The sequence below is a fragment of the Suncus etruscus genome, chromosome 5 (genome assembly GCF_024139225.1).
Source record: "Suncus etruscus isolate mSunEtr1 chromosome 5, mSunEtr1.pri.cur, whole genome shotgun sequence".
NCBI classification, from domain to species: Eukaryota; Metazoa; Chordata; class Mammalia; order Eulipotyphla; family Soricidae; genus Suncus; species Suncus etruscus.
Genome location: NC_064852.1, coordinates 25174894 through 25200190, shown reverse-complemented (window position 1 = coordinate 25200190; position 25297 = coordinate 25174894). Strand labels below are relative to the sequence as shown.

At 37.2% G+C, this 25297-nt stretch overlaps 1 protein-coding gene across 1 annotated transcript in view; it reads left to right on the top strand.

Annotated features, from left to right (window-relative positions):
- ZNF280D (zinc finger protein 280D) overlaps positions 1-25297 on the top strand; it is a 224735-nt gene that overhangs the window by 136232 nt on the left and 63206 nt on the right. Inside the window, exons 2-8 of the mRNA XM_049773627.1 lie at positions 1513-1558; positions 6627-6773; positions 8460-8525; positions 8611-8747; positions 11391-11508; positions 22386-22556; positions 22700-22809. Coding sequence (XP_049629584.1) covers positions 1513-1558; positions 6627-6773; positions 8460-8525; positions 8611-8747; positions 11391-11508; positions 22386-22556; positions 22700-22809 — 795 coding nt within the window. The remainder of the gene's footprint in view (positions 1-1512; positions 1559-6626; positions 6774-8459; positions 8526-8610; positions 8748-11390; positions 11509-22385; positions 22557-22699; positions 22810-25297) is intronic.

Here is a 25297-nt window from a genome sequence, read left to right as displayed (position 1 = left end):
TCCACCCCCCTCATATCAATTTTTAACTTTTTGTTTCAGTGGGAGGGAGGTGTAGGATTAGGGGGGTAGTCCGAAATAGTGCTCAGGAGTAGTACAGTGTGAAAACCTGAGGTTATGATGATACTGTTTGGATTCCCTATGCTGAGGAACACTAGGACTACTCTGGTTGATACCTGAGGCCGTGTGGTGTCAGGGTTTATTATACAAAGCTGGCCACTGTGCCAAGACCCTAAAAATCTGTATTTAATAAGTATGCTGAGTATGTGTCCAGGAAAGTAAAAATTATTTTTGACATGCTTATTCTAAAATTAGCACTTTTTTTTTTCAGGCCTGAAGTATTGTAGATAGTAAACTTCATAAGGACTCTGACTCATTTATCATATATATTTATTTCTGCTTAGAATTGTTACAAACAGTTTGCTTAGAAGCTTGCATAACCTTGTAGTTATTTTTGGATGAATCTATGGTGAACTTTATTTTATTTTATTTTATTTTTTTGGTTTTTGGGTCACACCCAGCAGTGCTCAGGGGTTACTCCTGGCTCTACACTCTGAAATTGCTCCTGGCAGGCTCGGGGGACTATATGGGATACTGGAATTCGAACCACTGTCCTTCTGCATGCAAGGCAAATGCCTTACCTCCATGCTATCTCTCTGGCACCTGATATTTTTTTCATGTTAGTTTACTAGAAAACCTGGAAAGATACAACTTTAAATTTATTTAAAATATTTTTTGGGGGGGTTGGGCCACATCTGGTGGTGCTCAGGGGTTACTCCTGGCTGTCTGCTCAGAAATAGCTCCTGGCAGGCACGGGGGACCATATGGGACACTGGGATTCGAACCAACCACCTTAGGTCCTGGATCGGCTGCTTGCAAGGCAAACGCTGCTGTGCTATCTCTCCGGGCCCTAAAATATTTTCTTAAAAAAATAAAATAGCTTCTTGATATAATTGCATTTACATTTAAAGAGTGAAGAATAGGGAAGTCAAAGAATATGTCACTTAGTATTTGAAAATTCAGATTTAATAAACTAAAAAATTAAGTGATGATTCATTTTTAGATAGATTAAAAGTATCATCGTTTAATAATTTAGTTTTCTTTAAATAATGAATGCTTAAGACATTGCAGTTTTACTTAAACAGACTTATTTACAAAATGAACCAATTATGTAAAATGAATTAATGTATCAAAGATCAGACTTTAAAATGGAACATACATTTATTTATTTATTTATTTATTTATTTATTTATTTATTTATTTTTAGGCTATACCTGGCAGTGCTTAGGGGTTACTCCTGGTTCTGTGCTCAGAAATAATGCCTGATAGGCTTGGGGGTCTATATGGGATGCCGTAAATCGAAACTGTCTTGGCCACATGCAAAGCAAATGTCCTACCCACTGTGCTATTGCTCTGTGGCCTCCAAAATGGAACTTTTTATATAGGAAGAAAGATTTTGTTGTTATTCAGTTTGATTGAAATTCATTCTAATAACTAGGTATCTTTGTTTTGCAGGGAAGAAACCTAAGATACAACTTGCTGCCTTCTCTGTTGTCATATGGTAAGATTGGAAAGCAAAATTATATTTAAGAAATTTTGAATCCTAAGTTTACTATTTCAATATTTGCCATTATTTGTAGTGACTCAAAAATTTGACTGATAATCATGTGTCAGTACTTAGGTGACAATTTAAAGAAAGTCAACTCTGCAACTTGATGGGGGACAACTCTTTTCAGCCAAAAAGTAAGTGTTACTGCCACAGCTAATGGTATATGTAGCTTTTGTACTGATAACATTGCTCAGGAGAAAGGGAGAGGTTGGCATCTGATTTTATTCAAGATAAGACACTATTGTTAAATTAACCAATGATCAGATAAGAACAAGTAACATTAAAAAAACGAGTAAGGCAGAAAAAAGGATTATATATAATGGCTATATATAGTAATACATGATATATATAATAATATATTGCAATACTTAGTATCAATTTGGTGTACATAATTATATTTCTTCTGTGCATAGACAAAGTATCAATTCTTTAATAAATATTTTATGTCTTTCCATTTTTTTTTCTTTTTATTTTTTTATGTCTTTCAATTTTTACCCTCTGTAACATACTGACTTTGTCATTGTTCCGTGTTATAAAAGAATAAGGAGGCAGTGTGAAATAAACATGTCTGGCGGTGACCTGAGACCCAGAGTTCTATCCTAAGTAACACACACACACAAACATATACATACACACACACGGTGTGTAACATTGGTGGTCCTACACACTGAGAAATACTATTAACAAAAGAATAAGAAAAAAATTTTTTTTCTCTAGTAACTGGCAGAACTGCCATAACAAAATTGCACATGTTGGACATCTTAACAGAAAAAAATACATTTTCTCCTGGTTATGGAGGCTAGAAGTACCAGGTCAAAGTGTTGACAGGGATCGTTTCTTTAAGAGATGTGAGGGAAGAATTTAATTCAGACCTCTTTCTGGCAGTGTCTTCAGATGGTTTTTCCTCTACACAGTCATTGCATTAGGGTTCACCTTTGCAACCATAGTTTAATTTAATTACCTCTTCAAGGTTTTCTTCAACTACAGTCACATTATGAAATACTGGCAGTGAAGATTTTGGCATTTAAATTTTGAAACACAGTTCATCCCAGACTGCATATTAACTGGAAATAAGTGATATTTTTCATTATCAATATATAATCAGTGAATCTACTCAGTTTCTAAATATTAGGCATTGACTAATTATCATAGTATTGTATTATTGTATCTGTCTTGAGTGCTGTGTACCTATTTTGTGTTCACTGAGTAGAGGGAAGTAACTCTTAATGGAGCTTTTAGTACCTAATTCTTATCCAGAGCGATACTTTCTAATTTTCTTTTTTTTTTTTTTTTTTTTTTTTTTTTTGGTTTTTGGGCCACACCCGGTAACGCTCAGGGGTTACTCCTGGCTATGCGCTCAGAAGTCGCTCCTGGCTTGGGGGACCATATGGGACACCGGGGGATCGAACCGCGGTCCGTCCTAGGCTAACGCTGGCAAGGCAGACACCTTACCTTTAGCGCCACCGCCCGGCCCCACTTTCTAATTTTCATAGTGATCTTTTCTCTGCCCTAATTGTACTCCTCTGCTATTTGTGGCAAGTTTCCCACTATGGGTTGATTCTCCTCCTGACCCTCGTCTCTATTGTGTCTGGATATTATTACCATAGTATCCTTTTTTAATTTATATCCCACAAATGAGTATGGTCATTCTGTGTCTGTCCCTCTGCCTCTGGCTTAATTTAGCTCAGCATATACTCTCCATATCCATCTATTTATAAGCAAATTTAATGACTTCATTTTTCCTCCCAGTAGCATAGTATTCCATTGTGTAGATGTAACACAATTTCTTTAGCCTCTCATCTGTTCTCAGGCAGTTGGATTGTTTCCGGATTCTGGCTATTCTGCAGTGAACAATGGAATGCAGAGGACTTTTCTACATTATATTTTTGTGGTCCTAGGCTAGGGTATATCCTTATGAGTGGTATTGCTGGATCATGTGGGAGCTCTCTTTCCAGATTTTTTGAGGACTATCCCTATTGTTTTACAAAGATTGGGCCAGTTGGCATTCTCATTAACAGTGAATGAGAGTCTCTTGCTCCCTGCATCCATGCCAGCACTTGCTCTTGTTCTTTGTGATGTGTACCAGTTTCAGTGGTGTGAGATAGTATCTCATTGTAGTTTTGATGCATATTCCTGATGATTAATGATATGGAGCATTTTTTCATGTGCCTTTTGGCTATCTGTATTTCTTCTTTGAAGAAATGTCTGTTCATTCTTTTTCCCATTTTGGATGGGTTTGTATGTTTTCTTTTTCTTGCCTTGTTTATCTTCATTATTAACCCTTTATCAGAAGAGTATTGGGTGAATTGTTTCTCCCATCTGTGAGCAATCTGTATCCCAGTCACAATTTCTTTTGAGGTGCAGAAGATTCTTAGTTTAACATAGTCCCATTTGTTTATCTTTGCTCTCATTTGCTTGATCAGTGTGTTTCATCCTTGAAGATGCCCTAAGCTTTAGTGTCCTGGAGTGTTCTGCCTACATTTCCTCTATATACTTTCTGATTTCAGGTATCATATCAGGGTCTTTAATCTATTTTGATTTGACTTGTGCATGGGGGCAGGAAGAGGTCTGAGTTTACTTTCTCACATATAGTTGACTAATTTTCCCAACACCACCATTGAAGAGGCTTTTCTTGCTCCACTTTCTTTTTCTTCTTGCTTTATCAAAGATTAATTTTGTTCTGTGTTTTTTTTTTTGTTGTTGTTGTTGTTTGTTTTTGGGTCACACCCAGCAGCACTCAGGGGTTACTACTGGCTCTGCGCTTAGAAATAGCTTCTGGCAGGGGCCGGAGAGATTGCATGGAGGTGGGGTATTTGCCTTGCATGCAGAGGGTAGGTGGTTCAAATCCCGGCATCCCATGTGGTCCCCTGAGCCTGCCATTAGCTATTTCTGAGCATAGAAGTGACCCAAAAACAAAACAAAAAAAGCTTCTGGCAGGCTTCAGGGACTATATGGGATGCCAGGGATCGAATCCAGATGTGTCCTGGTCAGCTGTGTGCAAGGCAAACGCCCTACCGCTGTGCTAGCTCTCTGGCCCCTCAAAGATTAATTGATCATGTATCTGAGGTTCAGTGCTGTTGTTCAATTTGTTGTTCAAGTTGTTCAATTTGCAACTTCACTCAAAACAATGATCATCCATGGTTTCTTGGTATCTGTTTGTTTACAACTTGGTTTTACCCAAAACAGATTTTTCTTCTCATTTTATTTGTCTCAAACATACTGGCTCAGGATAGGCTATCTGTTCTTACTCCCCTGTCCGGGGGCGATCTCTATACTAAATAAAAACTGCAGTCTGGCAGGCAGCTCTCTCAATGGACAAGGCAGAAAGCTATCTGACCACATGTGATTCACCATCGTAGCCTGATTTGAATTATTTCCTGCAGCAGCCCCTGTCCAGACTCACTTTTCTGAGGTGGAATCATAGTGTGTGGAGCCTTTACAGTTCAGTCTCTGAGTATTCAAGTCTGTTCCTTTAATCTGAGGGTCTGTCTTTATTCCAATACCATGCTAATGACTACTTCTTTATAATACAGTTTGAAGTTGGAGAAAGTGATGCCTCCCATCTTTCTTCTCCCAAGAATTGCTTTTAGCTGTTTGTTCAGATTTATTAATCCATATGAACTTCAGGAGAAATTGTTCTATTTTATTGAAAATGTCCTGGTTATTCTTACAGGGATTGCATTACATTTGTAAAGTACTTTGGCAAGTATTGCCATTTTATTTATGTTAATCCTCTCAATCGATGAACAGAGTATGTGTTTCCATTTACTTGTGTCCTCTTCTATACCTAAAGCATTGTTTTATAAATTTTTTGTTCATTTTTCACCTCTTCAGTTAAGTTGTCTCCATAGTACACATTTTCTGAGGCACGATTGTGAATAGGATTTTTTTAATATAACTCTTTATCCTCTGTCATTATTTGTATAGAGAAAAGCCACAGATTTAGTGTATTTATTTTGTAGCTTGTCATTTTATATACAAATCTATTGTTTCTAGAAATATTTTTGTAGTCATCAGATTTTCTAAATTTTCTGTGTCATCTACAAAACTGACAGCTTGACTTTTCTATCTGGTTACCCTTCATATCTTTTCTTTGCCTAATTATACTTTGGCAAATACTTCAAGCACTATATGAAATAGACATGATGAGAGGCAGCAACCTTGTCAGGTGCCAGATCTTAGAAGAAAGTCTTTTAGCTTTTCCTTGTTGAGTTTAGTGTTTGCCATGGGTTTATGCCACTTTGACTATATTGAGAAAAGTTACTTTAATTCTTACCTTGTTGAGAGTTTTTATCATGAATGAGTGATAGACCTTGTCAAATGCTTTCCCTGCATCTATTGCTGTGATCATATGATTTTTTTTTTTTACCACAGCCAGCATCTTTCAGGGGTTACTCCTAGCTCTACGCTCAGAAATTGCCCCTGGTAGGCTTGGGGGACCTTATGGGATGCTGGTATTCAAACCACCATCCTTCTGCATGCAAGGCAAACGCCTTAGTAACCTCCATGCTATCTCTCCGGCCCCTACTTAGGTATTTTAGTTTAGTGCCTCATTCCCATTTGCTCTATGTATTGGCATTCCTGAATCTGATTTAGTTGTTCTAGAATTATATCTCAGTTAGTATCTTCTTACTCTTAGTTTCTCTTTTTTCTATTTATATATAAACACAAAAATACGTATATATGTGTAAGTATTTATTCAGATAATGATTAGAGCAATACCTTTTTATGAATTAATAATTAGCTAGTATTATGGTTGAAACTTATTTTTATTGTTTCCAAATTTGTGCTGTTTATAAGAGCTATTTTATAGCCATTTATCTATCAATCATTATTTTTCTATCTAAATTGTAGTTTATATGTTAGAGAATGAACCCTGAGTTTCTCATGGTTGCTACCATGTCCTCAATGTAAATATCAGTTAAGAAAATGTTCCTCAAATTATGTATCTAGAAACATATACATCAAAATTGTGTTTCTCTTGTTTTGAAAATAACATTTCTCTCCTTTTGAAATTTAGGTAATTCAAAAATGGCAGAACTCTTTATGGAATGTGAAGAAGAAGAACTAGAACCCTGGCAACAGAAAGTAAAAGAGGTTGAAGATGATGATGATGATGAGCCAATCTTTGTTGGAGAGATAACAAGTTCAAAACCGGCAATTTCTAGTAAGCATTTACTTTCAGTGAAGCCAAGTATATAAGATATTATTAATGATAGGAAAGCTTGCTGTCTTATAGGTCTTATTTCTCTGTAAAGAAAGTGGGAATGAGAAGACTTAGTAGGAGATCAATAAGAACTGAAAATGAGAATGGAAATGTACTTAGGATCTTGAGCTTGAAATAGCCTGTGTTAGAAAAAAAAATCCATCAGATCTGCTGATGATATTGAGGGCTGGATGTTATAAATTCTAATTTTTAGTAGAGCCAGGTTGCCTGATTAATTTTCTTTACCCCTGACAGATTTGAAAGTAGAGAATAGGAAGGATTTAGCATACTTGTTTAAAATTATAAAATATGTAAAATAATTTTTTTAGCTTCAGATTGGATCTCATATCTAGGCTACTGCTTCATTATGACATTATTCATAAACATCTATAAGATGTACTAGCAATAATATATACAAACCCTTGGTTTATGAAAGAAGCACTGTCTATAGCCTCTGCACTTGAATGATATAATAAACATTTACCTTCCTCTGAATTTCTAACAGAACATCTTGTTACCTTTGTGGATTATTAGATTTCAGTTAGGGTAATTGAATTTGGTATGTTATAAAATTAAAACAAAGATACCTATGAAAATATTTTCTTAAAAATGTGTAGAAGTGCATTGTAGGGCCAAGAGAGCCACTACATCCTCGGGCTTTTGTACTGAATTGCTGGCCCCAATTGGCTTAGTGTTGCCTGGTGTGGTTGAGGGCACTCACTTGGGAGGGTCTCCTCTCCACCTGGGGGTGAGGGGCTGGAAGACTTTTTCTGTATTAACTGTAGATGACTAGTATTAAATTAGAAATAATCCTGTCAAGATGTACTCAACTCAGGCGTCACCTACACAGGGTGTGTGATTTGTCATTAGTTTATGGGACTCTTTCCCTTTTTTTCTCTCTCCCCTCATATTTAATAAATAAGAAAGAGAGGAGACATAGTATATTTGGTAGAGCACTTGCCTTGCACTCAGTGGACCATGGATGAATATGGAGATTATTTTGCTGAGTGAAACGAGTCAAAGGGAGAGATATAGAATAATCTCACTCATTTGTGGGGTATAAGAAAAAATAATAGTCTGGTAATGATAATCAGAGACTTTAGAGATATGGATCAGGAGGACCACCCCATGGTAGGAAGGAAGCTTGCACAAAGAGTGGTGAATACAGTTAAGGTAGTGAATGTTTCATGGTGACAGTGATCATTCTGGACAAGAACTGGGCCTGAAAGGGAATAGAATGATATATGTGGTATCCCTTAATTAATAATTGTGCAAAGCACTTTAAAAAAGAAGGGGGGAGGGAGAAAGATAGTAGGGGGAGAGAGTGGAGAGAGCAAGAGGGAAGAAAGAAAGAGGGGAGAGAGAAAAAGGAGAGGGAGAAGTAAAATTCAGAGGCAGGCAGGGGTAGGATTGGTAGGAAGAAAACTGGGGACATTGGCGGGAAATGTGCACAGGTGAAGGTTGTTGTACATTGTATGACTAACTCAATCGTGAAAAACTTTTAACTGTGGAAAAAAAGCATCTGTATTTTGAACAGCCTTTAAACAAGATGTTTAAATTAAAAAAACAAAACTAATAATTTTTAATTTCTATTTTCTTCATGCAAATGTTATTAAATTTTAAAATAAATCTAAATATTTTTTGTAGACATTTTGAACAGAGTGAACCCCAGTTTATACTCAAGGGGAATAAAGAATGGCACACTTAGTCGAGGTATGGTATTGTACTATTTATTTTTAAATATCTGGATGTGACTTATTAAATAGAAATATATTCATTATATAATTTTAAAATACAGGTATTACTGCTGCATTAAAGTCTACAAGTCAACACTATATTACTTCAACTTCAAATTCAATGACAGCCTCACCAGTTACTTTTCATCCTGAATCTAGATCTTCAGATAGTTCTATTGTTCAACCTTTATCTAAACCTGTAAGTAGTTTTGAAATTATACTACATAGCTCAAAGATACATCAGGTATAGTTATTTAGGTGAAAAAACTGACTCATCAAAATCAAATAATTTACTCAATGTCTTTATAACTGAGAAATGTTAGCTGTAATTATTTTATTTTGTAATTATTTTTACAAAAGTATGATTTAGGGGGGCCAGAGTGGTGGCACAAGCTGTAAGGCGTCGGTCTTGCACTTGTTTGCCTAGGACAGACTGTGGTTCGGTGTCCCATATGGTCCCCCACACCAAGAGTGATCTCTGAGCACATTGCCAGGAGTAATCCCTAAGTGTCACCAGGTGTGGCTGAAAAAAACAAAAACAAAAAGTATGATTTAGGGCTAGAGTGATAGCACAGCGGTAAGGTGTTTGCCTTGCATATGGCCAACACAGGATGAACCACGGTTCGAATCCCCGCTTCCATCTGGTCCCCTGAGCCTGCCAGGAGAGACTTTTGAGCACAGAACCAGGAGTAATGCCTGAGTGCTGCTGGGTGTGACCCAAAAACCTAAACAAAGTGTGATTTAAAAATTTTGGGCCACATGCTCTAGTCTAGTGCTTAGGGTTTGTGGTACAGATGATTGGCCTATCACTCTAGCCCTGACTGAATGTTTTTTAGGCTGGTCTTTGCAGTTTGTCTGCTTTTTTCCTCAAAGTTAACAAGGGAGAGAATTTTAAAGCAGGATTTTATTTAGTAATAAAATTAAACAAAATTGAGGCTGGAGTGGTGGCTTGGAGCGGTAAGGTGTCTGCCTTGCCGGCACTAGTCTAGGACCGACCTTGGTTCAATACTCTGTCATCCCATATGGTCTCCCAAGCCAGGAGCAATTTCTGAGTGCATAGCCAGGAGAAACCCATGAGAGTCACCAGGTGTGGCCGGACCCCCTTTCCCCAAAATCATGTATGTCTTGTCACTTATGCTGAATTTTCTAATTTTAGAACTTGCATGTATTGCCCATATACATAGACAGAATCACCCAAAATATGAATACTAGAGCTGGGGAGTATAGAGGCCAGTTTAGAGCTTCCTCTCCACAATGATAGTCTTTTTATAAGTAGCATTGAAATGAAATGTGTGTATCAATATATTTAATATATAATAGTTTTGGTGTATATATTCCTAAATTATATTTGCCATTTTATACTTATACTTTTACTTATACTAAATACATGATGATAGATAAATGTATATATTGCCTTACACTTGATTCATGTCATATTTTTCCTTTTCTCTTGAGATCTTTCTGCTGGCTTTGGACCACCTTTATTCTAGTAGGCTGAAATTTCTTATGAGCCCAAGGAATATAGATACAAAACAGCTAACTCAGGCTATTCCTAAAAACAGTCTCCAATGTAAATTTTCTTTCTGGCTTTCTGTTCAACGTTTGGTCACAGGAAGCTTTTGTATTTGTTCTATAAAGACAATTTCTTGATCTGTTACAGCTTTTTGTGAATAGTTGGTGAGTAGGGAACACAGTTTTTCTCTTCTTGACCTTTGGCATTTAAGTTTATATAACAATGATGATTCCAAAATGCATGCCACACAATTTTGGTTTTAGTTTTGGGCCACACAGAGGTGATCAGGGCTTAACTTCTGAACCCTGGTGGACTCGGGACTGGATGGGATGCCAGTATTGGATTGACTGTGTGCAAGGCACACAATGTACACAATAATACAATGCTGTACTATTATTCCAGCCTGTGATATTTTTTCTAACTTTCATCCATACTACTACAGATCAATCTGAATTTTTTTTCTTCATCATTATATGTAGGGCTTTTAGGTATAGAATTATCAGGTTTGTAATTAATGTTACTATACTTCCAATTTTTCTTTTTTCCCAAAATTTTATTAAATTCTTTTTTTGTTTGTTTTTGTTTTGGGGCCACACCCGGTGGCGCTCAGGGGTTACTCCTGGCTCTCTGCTCAGAAATTGCTCCTGGTGGGCGTGGGGAACCATATGGGATGCCGGGATTCTAACCACCATTGGTCCTAGGTCGGCTAGCAAGGCAAATACCCTACCACTATGCTGTCTCTTCGGCCCCTTAAATTCTTATTTGTTCATTGAAATAAATTATTTTTATCAACCCTCTAAAATAAATCTTGTTGATTGAAAATGGATTTATTTTTTTTTAGTTTAGTTTTATTTTTTGGGGCCACATCCGGTGATGCTCAGGGGTTACTCAGAAATCGCTTCCGGTTGGCGAACTATATGGGATGCCCGGGGATCGAACTGAGATTTATCCTGGGTCAGTGGTGTGCAAGGCAGATGGCATACCGCTGCGGTATTGCTCCGGTTCCTGAAAATGGATTTATATATATTTTTTTTACCTTGACGTTGTCAGACTGGAACTTGCCTTCTATTTCAATTGGTTAGTTTGGATAAACTAACTTTATGTAATAGTTTATATTTAATTGTATTAGATGAACATTTTTTCAGATACTCATAATTACACTAACTTTTTATTACTTATAAGTAATGGAATCACTGAAGGTTATTCTTATATATTGGAACATAGTTAAATTTACCACTATAAAAAATTTACCACTATAAAAGTTTATGAAGCAACAATTATAACTGTATTGAATAAATGTAATGATGTTCCTTTCCTATATTTTAACAGAGTTATATATTGAATTCATCACGAGCTATATCTAATACTTCTTCAGAGTTACTGCTTGACTTACCCCAAGATACAGGAGTATCTCATCACTCAGGGGCATCAACACTTTCTATAACAGGTTGGTTTTAGCATGCTTTCAAAAACTTAAGATATGAATTCCTTATGAAATTATCCTTTAAAAGTTTGAATTCTGTTCCTTTTTGTTAAAATTTTTATATATTATGAAGTTGACTGTTAGTAATGGTCTTGAACGCCCTTCTTGAGACATTTTGAATAAAATTTAATAATAGATATATTTTCTATTAGGTATGTTAGTCAGTTTTGAATGTTTTTTCTGGACAATAATTATAAACTGAAAAATCTTAAAAGTTATTTCTGTAAGTTAGAGAATTCTTCTGATATCCTAAATATGCTGTTAAGAGAAGTATTAATCAGTTTTTGTGGCCACCATCCAGAAAATATATAATACTTGATTTCTTAATTAGATGAGTAGTTTTATAATTATATATGATAGTAAATATGAATATGGAATGCTATTTAAAGTTGCTATAAACATTTGCATCTAATAAAACTTAATGCTAATAGAAAGAATAATGATAAAATTTTCTGTGTGATGTTTTAAATTATTTTGTGTATTATTGCAGTTTTTAACTAATATAATAAATCATTGTGCTGTCAAAAAACTTTGTCTGATTGAAAATATCTGGTCATAAAAACATTTACAGGGGATTTTGTTGCCACACCCAGGAGTGTACGTGGTCTGCTCCTAGCTTTGGGCTGCTGGTGGTATTTAGAAGGCCAGTGTATGCCAGAGATTGAACCAGGGTCAGTTGCATGCGAGAAAAGCACCTTACTTCTTACACTATTTAATCTGCCCAAGACTTTTTACTTTATAGTTTAGTAATTTTGATATATTTTAAGAATGAAAAACATAAGAGTTGAGAAATTTGGAGATTTTACCAAACCCTCACTTTTTTTTATGTTTCCTTAAACTTAATTTGTGAGATGTAGTTCTAAAGATGTTCATGATTGAGTTTTAATTATACAGTGTTCTAACATCCATCCCTTGACCAGTAAACCTTTCCTACCACCAATGTCCCAAGTTTGCTTTCTGCCCTCTCCCCCTACCTTCCTGCTTCTATGGCAGATATTTTTCTTCTTTTCTCTCCCTCTCTCTTTCCTTTGTGTTCTTTTAGACATTGATTTGCAGTTTTTGATGAGTTTAGATGATGTTTTCTTATACCAATGTTCTACAATGCTTTATCTTGGATATTAACTCTCTTTCCATTGACTGGTAGGCAAAGAATTTCTCCCAATCTGTGGGTTTTCTTTGTCTTCCTGTCATTGTTTCTTCTAAAGCACAGCAGCTTCTAAATTTAAAGTAGTTTCATTTGTTTATTTTGGCTTCCATTTTTCTTGTCAGTGGCTTTTTTTTTTCTTTAGAGATGTCTCTAGTTTTATTGCCTATAGAGTTCTGCCTATGTATTCCTCTATATATATTATGGATTCAGGTTTGATATTGAGATTTTCATCCATTTTGTTTTGACTTTTGTACATAGGCTTTAGAAAGAGGTCTGAATTTTCTCTTTTGAATGTGATTGACCAGTTTTCCCAGAACCAGTGTAGAAGAAATTTTCCTTGCTCCACTTAAGATTTTTTTTTTGTTGTTGTTGTTGTTTTGGGTCACACCCGGCAGCGCTCAGGAGTTACTCCTGGCTCTATGCTCAGAAATTGCTCCTGGCAGGCTCAGGGGAACATATAGGATGTCGGGATTCAAACCACTGACCTTCTGCATGCAAGGCAAATGCCTTACCTCCATGCTATCTCTCCAGCCCCTAGTTTTTGTTCTTGTATCAAAGATTAAATGATAATTTATCTGAAAGTATGTCTTTGGATTTTCAATTATATTCCTTGAGTCTGTCTTTATTTTAGTACCATGCTATTCCAATTTCCAAACCTTTGTAGGACTGGTTTAAGTTGGAAAAGGTGATGCATCCTATCTATGTTTTTTTCGAGGATTTCTTGGTGTATTTATTGTTCCATATGAATTTCAAGTGTTTGATCAATATTTTTGAAAATTGTCATGATATCCTCATAAATCTGTATTATGCTCGGGGAGAATAGGCATTTTGATTATGTTAATTCTCCCAATCCATGAGCTGGTGATTTTTATTCTTGTGGAATGCATTCTTATGGTGTCCACCTTTATTTCTCTGTTTTGTAGTTTTCTTTGTATAAGTCTTTTATATCTTTAAGTTAATTTCAAGGTACTTGATTTTCTGAGACACAGTTTTGTGAACATTACTTTTTAATTTTTATTTTTTCATTATTTGCATATAGGAATGACATGGACTTTTATATGTTAATTTTATAGTCTATTCTTTTCCTTTAAAAACCTGTTATTTTTGTTATTTTTTGCTTGAGTATTTAGGATTTTCTAAATATTATATCACCTATAAATAGTGAGAACTTAACTTCTTCCTTCCCTATTTTGATGTCTTTGTTATCTTTGTTATCTTTGTCTAATTGCTATGTCAAGTATGGTACTTCCAGTACTATATAAAATAGAAATAGGGAGAATGAGCAACCCTGCTCTTAGAGTAAAGGCTTTTAGTTTTTTCCAATTGAGTTTAAAATATAGTTGTAGTGGACTTGTAGTAAATAACTTTTACCATGTTCAAGAAAGTCATTTAAGGGTCGGTGTGATAGCACAGTGGTAGTGCATTTGCCTTGCAAGCAACTAATCCAGGACTAATGGTAGTTTGAATCCCGGCATCCCATATGGTCCCCCATGCCTGCCAGGAGCTATTTCTGAGCAGAGAGCCAGGAGTAAAAAAAAAAAAAAAAAAAAAAAGTCATTTAAGGGTGCTTGCCCTGCAGTCCAGAAAGGACCCAGTGAGAGGCACTGGCCAGCAGTGTAGTAAGCTATGCTGCCTCACACATATCCTCTAGTCAGTGAACCCTAGCACAACACATGGAAAACACCATACTGCAAAGGACACAATGGAAAACAATGCAGAACACAACCAACCTTAGAGAATGAAGATGGTAACTCTGCAGATACAATGAGTACTAGCCACCTATAGAGGCTCTCCAATAAAGACTTTAGAGAAGAAATTGGAGGATGCTCAAAGAAATCAAGAAACTATGGAATGAACCAAATAAACCACCAGTAAGAACCAAGGGGATCTGAAAATAGAAATGAGAAAACTTAAAACTGAAATAATAGAACTGAAAAACTTGGTAGGTGAAATGAAAATCTCACTTAAAAGCCTCTCAATCAGAATAATAGTGGCTGAGGACAGATTCATTTAGCTGGAAGATGAGTTGCATAACAACTCCATACAGCAAAAAAGGTTGGAAAAGAGCCTTAACATAAATGGTCAGACAATAGAAAAAAATCCTCAAAGAATATCAGCAAATGAAAATAGAAATCTGGGATAAACTCAATAGAAACAACCTAAGAATCATTGGAGTCCCAGAGGCCCAGGGAGAAAATCCATCCATGAAGAATCAACAGTTCAGAACATCATTGTAGAGAAACTACCACCACTAAAGAGTGCATGCAAATGCTGCATGCCCGAAGAATACCAGCTAAAAGGGATCCAAAGAAAAATAATCCAAGGCACATCCTAGTCACAATGATGATTACCACAATTAGGGATAGAGTATTGAATGAAACAAGATCAAAAAGGGAAATTATATTAAAAGGAAATCAAATTCTTAAGATTTACAGCAGACCTGTCACAAGAGACCATCAGTTGGGGAGAAATGAACAAACATTTCCTCAAAAGAAGAACTACAGATGGCTAAAAGGCACATAAAAAAATGTTCCACATCACTGATCATTAGGGAAATGCAAATCAAAACAACAATGAGGTACAATTCACACTACAGCAACTGGCACACATCACAAAGAGCAAGAAGAACAACTAGTGATTGTGTGGATATGGGGAGAAAGGAACTCTCACTGCTGGTGGGAATGAAGACTGGTTCAGCCTTTCTAGAAAATAATATAGTTATTTCTCAAAAAACTAGAAATTGAGCTCCTATATGATCCAGTAATGCCAATCCCTACATCCTGGGTACACCAAATGAAAAATACAGAAAAAAACCCTCTGCATTCCTATGTTTACTGCAGCATTATTACAATAACCAGAATCTGGAAGGTTCCTGACAACAAATTAGTGGCTAAAGATACTGTGACACATCTACACAATGGAACACTCAGTAGCTGTTAGGAAAAATGAAGTCATGATATTTTCCTATACATATTATGCTGAAATGAGTGAGAGGATAGACATAGAATTGTCTCACTCATCCTGGATAAAAAAAATAAAAAGACAGAGACAATAGAGATAAAGGTGGGGAGGACTAGCTCATGATTGATGCTTGCCACAAAGAGTGTTGAGTGCAGTGCAGTTAGGAATAACTGCATTGACAACTACCATGACAATAATAGTGAGGGGGAGATAAGCAGAATGCCTGTCCCATAGACAGGCAATGGTTGTGGGGGGCGAAATGGGGACATCAGTGGTGGAAAAGTTGCACTGGTGAAGGACAGTGTACATTCATTCTGCTACTGAACTATAAACATTTCTGTAACCATGGTACTTATATAAAGAAAAAAATTTTTTAAATGACTATTTTTTTAAAAAGTCATTTAATTCCCATTTTATTGAGCATTTTTAAAATCATGAATGTGTGTTGGATCTTGTCAAGTGCTATTTCTGCATCTATTGATAAATGATTTTTATTTTTATTTTATTGATATACTGTATTACATTGACTTTTGTATGTTAAACTATCTACTGATGAATCCCACTTAGTCATGGTTTATGATCTTGTTGATGAGTTGTTGGATTCAGTTTACTAAAACTTTGTTGAGAATCTTGGGCATATATGTTCATTAGCGATATTGTTCTGTAGTTCTCATTTTTTTTGTGTGTTGTCTTTATGTTTTCAGTATCAGGGTATCAGATTTGCTTCATAGAAAATGAGAATGTTTGATTTTCTGGATGAGCCTGAAATGGATTGGCAGTAGTTCTTCTTGAAAACTTAGAGGAACTCACTAGTGAATCCGTCTTGTTTATTTGGTAAGGGCAGACTTTGATTACTGTTTTGATTTTTTTCAACAGTGATAGGTCTTTTCAGGATACCCATAACTTCTTGGTTGTACCTTGAGAGGTTATTGGAGTCAAATAATTTATTCATTCTTAAAGATTCTCTTGTTTTATAGTGTATGAATTTTCAAAGCATTCTCTGAGGATCCTTTGAATTTTTGTGGTATCTGTAACATCCTCTCATTTCTGATTCAGTTAAATTAGAATTTCTCTTTGTAAGTATTGTTAGTTGTTTATTGATCTTTTTTGTTCATGGAGCCAGTCTCTTAATTTCATTAATCTTTTGGCTTATTTATGGATTCCAATTCATTGATTTCTGTTATTGCTTCAGGTTATATTGCTTTCTTCTTTGTGCCTGCATTGAGCTCCTTTTGCTGATCATTTTACTATTCCTTTCCCTTTTTTCAACAATTACTTTATATAAGTACTGTGGTTACAAAATTATTCATGCTTGGGTTTCAGTCAGACAGGGTATACCACCAGTGTGCACATTTTCTGCCATTAATGTTTCTGTCCCCAGTTTTTACCCAAACTTTTTCCTACCCCCGCCACCTGCCTCTGGGCAGACATTTTCTCTCTCTCTCTCTCTCTCTCTCTCTCTCTCTCTCTCTCTCTCTCTCTCTCTCTCTCTCTCTCTCTCTTTCTCTCTCTTTCTCTCTCTTTCTCTCCTCTTTCTCTCCTCTTTCTCCTCTCCTTTTTAACACTGTGGTTTGCACTATTGTTAATGCAGGAGCACCATGCCTGTAACTATCCCCTTTCAGTACCCAGTTCTTGTCTAGAGTGATCGGTTCCAACTATCATTATCATAGTGGGTCATTCACTACCTTAACTGCACTCATTGCTCTTTGTGGCAAGCTTCCTACCATGGACCTGTCCTCCTGGCCCTCATCTCTTGTCTCCAGATATAATTACCATGCTATCTTTTATTTTTCTTATATCCTATAAATTAATGACATCATTCTATGTCTCTATCACTCCTTTCGACTTATTTCACTCAGCATAATCTTTGTATCCATCCATGTATGAGTAAATTTTATAATTTCATTGTTCCTGACAGTTACATAGTATTCCACTGTATAGATGTACCACTGTTTGTTTAGCCACTCATCTGTTCTTAGGCACCTGGGTTATTTCCTGATTCTGACAATTGTAAATAGTGCTGTGACCAACATATGTAGAAGTCTTCATCATTGTGACTAGAATGTGCCTTGGGGTGCTTCTATTTGGGTCTCTTTTAGCTGGTACTCATCCAGCATCCAGGATGTGGTGCATGTACTCTAGTCCTAGGAACTTCTCAGCAATGATTTATTTGACTGTTGCTTCTTTACAGGGCTTCTTGACTGTTGCTTCTTGTCTCTTTGGGGGACTCCAGTGATTCTTATTTTGTTTCAGTTTCTTCTGATGTGTGGAGATTATGCAGCTCACCTTCCAGCTCACCCATTCTGTCCTCAGCAGCTGTTACTCTGCTCATTAGGCTTTCCATTAAGTTTTTCATTTTGTCTACCATGTTTTTCGGACCTCTTATTTTTGATTTATTCTTATATTCTCTTAAATCTTCTTATTGGTTATACAGTTGTCTTGTTCCATGGTTTCTTTGAATTCTTTGAATAGCCTCCACATTTCCTTTTATCAGTCTTTATCAGAGAGACTATATAGGTGGCTGATGTTAGCTGAGTCCTTTATATTGAGTCTTTATTCACTGTTTGGTGGGGTTCTGTGTTGTCTTTCCATTGCAGATTGGTGGTATTTTATGTGTTGTATTGAGGCTCCTTGCCTAGCAAAAATGTTTTGACAGTGGAGTGGCTGCACTCTTCTCTTCTCTTGGTGCACTAACATAGGGAAATGGCCCATTTGAATTAAAAAACAACCCATTGTTTACAAAGCTGCTAGTCTCTGGTCTTGACTATCTCAAGGCCAAGCATTTCCTGGATGCAGGAACCTTAGTTTAAATTGCAGGCTGTGCCTAGGACCATGACTAGGTCTTTTGGCAGGTGTGTCTAGGGCCAGGCGAAAGGATGTCTGCAAACAGAGTATCTCCCTGGTCTCACTAGCAATTGGCCTTCTCTTGCTAGCTTTTCACAACTGTGCTGCTGCTACTCTTGTGGCCAAATCATAGGGCCCTCTTGCCACAATTAGCCTTGAGCCTATTCATTCCCTTGGCTAATGTGCAGTCCCCAGAGTTTGGGCAAGCAGATGGGTGCATCCATGCCCACAGTTCAGAATTTGCTGTCCCAGGACCAAGTCAGGGCTTCAATCCTTGACAGTCTTCTGGCAAGGCACCTCCACACCCTAGCCTCACTGCCACATTTGGCAGTCTTGTTGCTGGTGTCTCACAGCCATGCTGCTGCTCCTATGGCCAAATCACAGGAGTCTCCTGCTGTACTTAGTCTTGCCCCTCTTTACTCCCTAGACACTAATTTCTGTGTCCTATTAACTTTGTGTGATGATGGGTTTGAGCCATGCCTAGGGCACCAAATCCTGACTCTGTGGGACCAGGTTAGGGTACCACTCCCTCATAGTCTCCTGGTAACAATGCTCCCCAATCTCACTGCCACTGTTGGGAATGAGTTTTCTGTATTTCAGATTGTGGGGCCCTCCTGCCACTCTTTGCCTTGTCTCTGCTCTCTCCCTTGATGCTAATGTCCATGTCCTATGAGCTTGGCCATGCAGATGGGCCATTCCATGTTCCACAGTTCCCAGCCCAGCTGTAGGATCAAGTTAATGTGCCACTCACTGCCAGACTTTTGTCAGTGGAAACACCACTGCATAGCTGCTTCTGCTTCCAGCACTGCCTGTTGCTTAAGGCTGCCCAGTTGCCATGTCTTTTTTGGCAGTTTCCCTAGGAGCTTGATTTTTTTTTTTTTTTGGGTCACACCCGGCGATGCTCAGGGGTTACTCCTGGCTGTCTGCTCAGAAATAGCTCCTGGCAGGCACGGGGGACCATATGGGACACCGGGATTCGAACCAACCACCTTTGGTCCTGGATTGGCTGCTTGCAAGGCGAACGCCGCTGTGCTATCTCTCCGGGCCCAGGAGCTTGATTTTTAATCTGGTGATTGGCATTTGCTTCTTCCCCAGGTCTGGTACTTTATTGCCAGGCTTGGGAGTTTTGTTTTGTTTTTTATTTTTGCTTGTTTGGGGGCCACACCTGATGATGATCAAGGGTTACTCCTGTCTATTTGCTCAGAAATCACTCCTGGCTCGGAGGACCATATGGGATGCCAGGAATCGAACCGAAGTCCATCCTGGGTCAGCCGTGTGCAAGGCAAATGCCCTACCGCTGCACTATCGCTCCAGCCCCAGGCTTGGGAGCTTTGGGGATTTCACACACGGAGTCCTGTAGGGATGAGCTGTTCTCAGCATTTCCAGGCTCATTCACACTCCTGCTGCTTAGGCTGCTATTGCTGCCATAGTCTCCACTATTTTACTCTTCTCTCTGTTTTCCCATTTCTTAGGTTGTGTTACTATGTTATCAAAGTGGGTGTTTTCTTTCTACCTGATGCATGCTTGCAAGCTATGGACTTTTAACACTATTTTTGCTGTGTCTCCCAAGTTCTGGAGCTGTGTCTCATTCTCTCATTTGTTTCCAGGAATCTGGTTCACTAGTGAGCTATTTAATTTCCAGGTTTTTGAATTATTTCTGTTTCTATTTCTTACTCATTTCTTTTTCCAATGCATCATGGTCTGAGAAGATCAGTTGATAAAATTTCTATCTTCTTGATTTTATGGGGATATGTATTCTGACCCTTCATGTGGTCTCTCTTGGAGAATGTCTCATGTTTGTTGGAGAAGAATGTGATTTTGGATTTGGGGGCATGGAAAGTCATTTATTATCTACTAAACCCCTCTTCCATTTCTTCCTTCACAGCCAGTATTTTTTTTTCCTGAGTTTTAGTCTAGATTATCTATGGAGAGGTAACAGCTGTGTTGAAATTTCAGCTGTTGCTGTGTTGCTATCAATGTCTTCCTTTATCAGGGGTCTCAAACTCAATTTACCTGGGGGCTGCAGCTCGAGGCAAAGTTGGGGTGATCCTTGAGTGCAAAGTCAGTAGTAAGCCTTGAACATTGGGGGGGGTGTGACCCAAACAACTAAAACAAAACAAAACAAAACAAAAAATATTTCTCTAGGGCAGGGCCACAAAATGTTGTATGGAGGGCCGTGAGTTTGAGACCCCTGCAAGTCAATTATTTTCAGTATATTTCTGGCCCTTCAGTTAGGCACATAAATGTTTAGGAGTGTGAGGTCTTCCTGATGTACATACATCTTGATCATTAAGAAATGGCTCTGTATTTTTGACTTTGAAATCTCAACTTAATTTTATCTGATAGAAGTATTGCCACCCCAACCTTCTTGTGGTGTTTGTTTGCTTGAATTTTTTTCTTCTAACCTTTGAGTTTGTGTCTTTACTGTCCAAATGTGTTTCTCTAGGCAACAAAATGTTGCATTCAATTTTCTACCCCATCCTGCTACTCTATGTCTCTTAATTGGTGCATGTAAGCCTTGAACATTTAGTGAGATTATAGTTATTATGTCATTTTTCTATAGATATTTGGCATGTTTGTGATTTGTCTTGTCTTAAAGTATACCCTTCAGTTGTTTTTGTAAAGTTGGTCTCTAGTTCATGAAACTACTAAGCTCTTGTTTATTCATGAAGTTCTGTATTATCCCTTCAAATCTGAATGAAAGTCTTGCTGGGTAGAGGATTGTCTTTTTGTTTGTTTGTTTGTTTGTTTTGAGTCATACATGGCTTTTCAGAGTTTACTCCTAACTCTGTTCAAGACACACTTCTGGCAGGCTCAAGGGACATGAGTTCAGGCTCATGTGATGCTGGGGATCGAACCCAGATCAGTCTCAGGTCAGCTGTGTGCAAGGCAAATGCCCTACTCATGGTGCTATCACTCTGGCCTCCCATCTTCTTTTTCTTAAGGATTGCTTTAGCTACTCACGGGTTTTTATCCCAAATGAATATATAGCTTTGTATATTTTGCTGTATTTGAAGCCATATTTTATATTTTCAAGCATAGAAAAAAATTAAAATTATGACTAATTTTTTTGCATAGAAATCACCATTCTGGTGCTGGAGAGACTTGGAGCCATTCTACCAATTATGCTTGTCCTGGTGATGTGGACTTGGTTAATCATTATGGGGGCTGGCATGGGATGACCATGGGTGCTGTGTAAGGATTGCATATGATCACCATGTGCTTTCCTACCTGTGACTTATACCTGGTCTTTGTTTTATTTGGCTACATCCTGCAGTGATCATGGCTTAGTTCTGACTCTTAAATTCTGGTGCTTAGGGATCACTTATTCCAGTGTACAGAGAACATATGTGGTTCTGGGATCAAACCCTGTCAGTACTAAGTTGTTTACACATTTATTATATTCCTCTACTTTTGATCAAATTATTTTGTGTTTGTTTCTTAAAGATTGCATCTTCTTTTGTTTGTTTTTTGAGGACCAAACATCACTTAGGGGACTTAGGGAATCACTTTCGGGGATATCTGTCCAGCATTTCTATGGGTTATTGTGAGATCCTGAGGACTCAGTGCTATTTAAGCCCTCTGCTGCTTAGATTCTCAGTACCACTAGCGTCTCCCTGATGATGCTTAAAAGTCTCCGGGGCCATATTTACAGTGATGAGGACTTTGATGCTATACCTCAAGCAGTGATGCTTGAGGGGCAGGGGCCATGTTCATGGAGAATTATCCATATATTATCTTTAGCTCCTTAATTGCATCATTTTTATAATTATCATTTATGGTACAAATCAATATTTTACTGTCAATTTAGTTCCAATTTAATGTTTATATAATTATAGGCACTATTCTAAAGTGTTTCAAAAGTATTTTCCAACTTAAATAATCATAGGTATGAATGAAAGTTTATTTTTGTCAAAACGTCCTTCTACGACTGAAATGAACAGTGGTAATCCAAAAAAATCTAAATCCAATGAAGTTGTTTCTGGAACAGATTCCTCAACTGTATTTTCTTCAGTTAAATCTCCTTTAGTGTCATCTCCCCAAGTCATGCCATCAAAAGGTAAGTATGAAAGATGCTATATAAAAAAGTTATTGTATTTATACATAAATATTAGAAATTATGGTAACTGATTACCATAAAACTTGAAGTTTTAGTATCAAGAAGTGGTGAATTTTGATTCATATATTTTGAATGTATTTTAGGTGCAAATATTTCATCAAATCAATCAAAAAATGGAACACCTTTTCCAAGAGCTTGTCCAAAGTGTAATATTCATTTCAATCTTTTGGATCCTTTGAAAAATCACATGAAGGTAAATTTATGGAATTTAATTAGCAATTATTTATAAATATCTAAATCTATTAGTGGTTAATTTATAAAAGGCGTTTTACCAGATATTTAGATAAGAAATATTGTCATGTTGACATTTCTGTGTAAATTAGGTAAGATTTTCTTTTCTTTTCTTTTCTTTTCTTTTTTTTTTTGGTTTTGGTTTTCTGGACCCACTGATGTTCAGGGCTTACTCCTGGCTATGTGCTCAGAAATTGCTCCTGTCTTGGAGGGACCATATGGGACGCTGGGGTCCATCCTAGGCTAGCGCTTACAAGGCAGATGCCTTCCCTCTAGCGCTATCGTTCTGGTCCTAAGATTTCATATTCTTTTTTTTTTTTTGTGGCTTTTGGGTCACACCCGGCAGTACTCAGGGGTTACTCCTGGCTCCATGCTCAGAAATTGCTCCTGGCAGGCACAGGGGACCATATGGGACGCCGGGATTCGAACCGATGACCTTCTGCATGAAAGGCAAACGCCTTACCTCCATGCTATCTCTCTGGCCCCAGATTTCATATTCTTAATGATTGCTTTCATATTAGACTTAAAAACTTCTTCTGAATCAGATTTTTAAAAATAAGCTGGTATATTTTATAATTTATGATTATAAATGAATGTAACATCAATATATTTACTAGATTATGCCATCCAAATTTCTAGTATGTCATCTGCAAACAGTGAGAGCTTGACTTCTTCCTTTCATATCTGGATTTTCTTGATATCTTTTTCTTGCCTAATTGCTATAGCAAGTACTTCCAGTACTATGTTGAATAGGAGTGGTGAGAGGGGGCAACCTTGTCTTGTTCCGGGAAAAGGTTTTTAGTTTTTCTCCATTGAAGATAATATTTGCCATTGGCTTGTGGTAGATGGCCTTAACTAGATTGTGAAAGGTTCCTTTCATTCCCATCTTGCTGAGAGTTTGTTTTTTTTTTTTTATCAAGAATGAGTGTTGGGGCCTGGAGAAATAGCACAGTGGCGTTTGCCTTGCAAGCAGTCAATCCAGGGCCAAAGGTGGTTGGTTCAAATCCCGGTGTCCCATATGGTCCCCCGTGCCTTCCAGGAGCTATTTCTGAGCAGACAGCCAGGAGTAACCCCTGAGCACTGCAGGGTGTGGCCCAAAAACCAAAAAAAAAAAAAAAAAAAAAAAAAAGAATGGGTGTTGGACCTTATCAAGTGCTTTCTCTGCATCTATTGATATAACCATTGATTTTTAGTTTTCTTGTTGATGCTTTGTATTATGTTGACGGATTTATGAATGTTAAACCATCTTGCATTTCTGGAATGAAACCTACTTGATTATAGTTAACGATCTTCTTGATGAGGCATTGGATCCTGTTTTCCAGAATTTTATTGAGGATCTTTGCATCTGTGTTCATCAGGGATATTGGTCTATAATTTTCTTTTTTGGCAACATCTCTGGTTTTGATATCAAGGTGATATTGGCTTCATAGAAGCTCTTTGGAAATGTTCCCATTTTTTCAATTTCATGAAAGAGCCTGGCCAGGATTGGTAATAGTTCCTTTTGAAAGGTTTGAAAGAATTCATTTATGAATCAATCTGGGCCTGGGCTTTTGTTTTTCGGCAGACATTTGATTCCTGTTTTAATTTCCTCAATAGTGATGGGGGTGTTTTGATATGCTACATTCTCCTTGTTCAACTGTGGAAGATTATAAGAGTCCAGCATTTGATTCCTGTTTTAATCTCCTCAATAGTGATGGGGGTGTTTTGATATGCTACATTCTCCTTGTTCAACTGTGGAAGATTATAAGAGTCCAAGAATTTATCCATTTCTTCCAGGTTCTCATATTTTGTGACATAAAGTTTCTCGAAGTAATCTCTGATTACCCTTTGAATCTCTGCAATATCTGTAGTGATCTATCCCTTTTCATTTCTAATATGGGCTATCAAGTTTCTCTCTCTCTTTGTAAGTTTTGCCAATGGTCTATCAATCTTGTTTATTTTTTCAAAGAACCAGCTTCTGCTTTCATTGATCTTTTGGATTGTTTCTTGGGATTTCCACTTAATTCATTTCTGCTAAGAGCTTTGTTGTTCCTTTTGTCTCCCTATTTTTTGTTTCCTTTTGTTGATCATTTTCTAATTCTACAAACTGTATTATTAAACTATTCAGGTATGCCCCCTCTTCTTTCCTGATGTGTGCTTGCAAAGCAGATAAATTTTCCTCTCAGTACTGTTTTTGCTGTGTCCCTTAGATCCTGTGTCTTCATTATCATTTATTTCCAGGAAAGTTTTGATTTCCTCTTTGATTTCATCTTGGACCCTTGGTTGTTCAGTAGCAGGCTGTTTAATTTCCAGTTGTTAAAGATTTTCTTCTGTGTGCCTTTCTAATTTCAGATCTTTATGGTCAGCAAAGGTAGCCTGCACAATTTAGATTTTTATGGAGGTATGTTTTATGTGCCAGCATGTGATCTATCCTGGAGAATTTGCACTGGAGAAGAATGTGTATCCAGGTT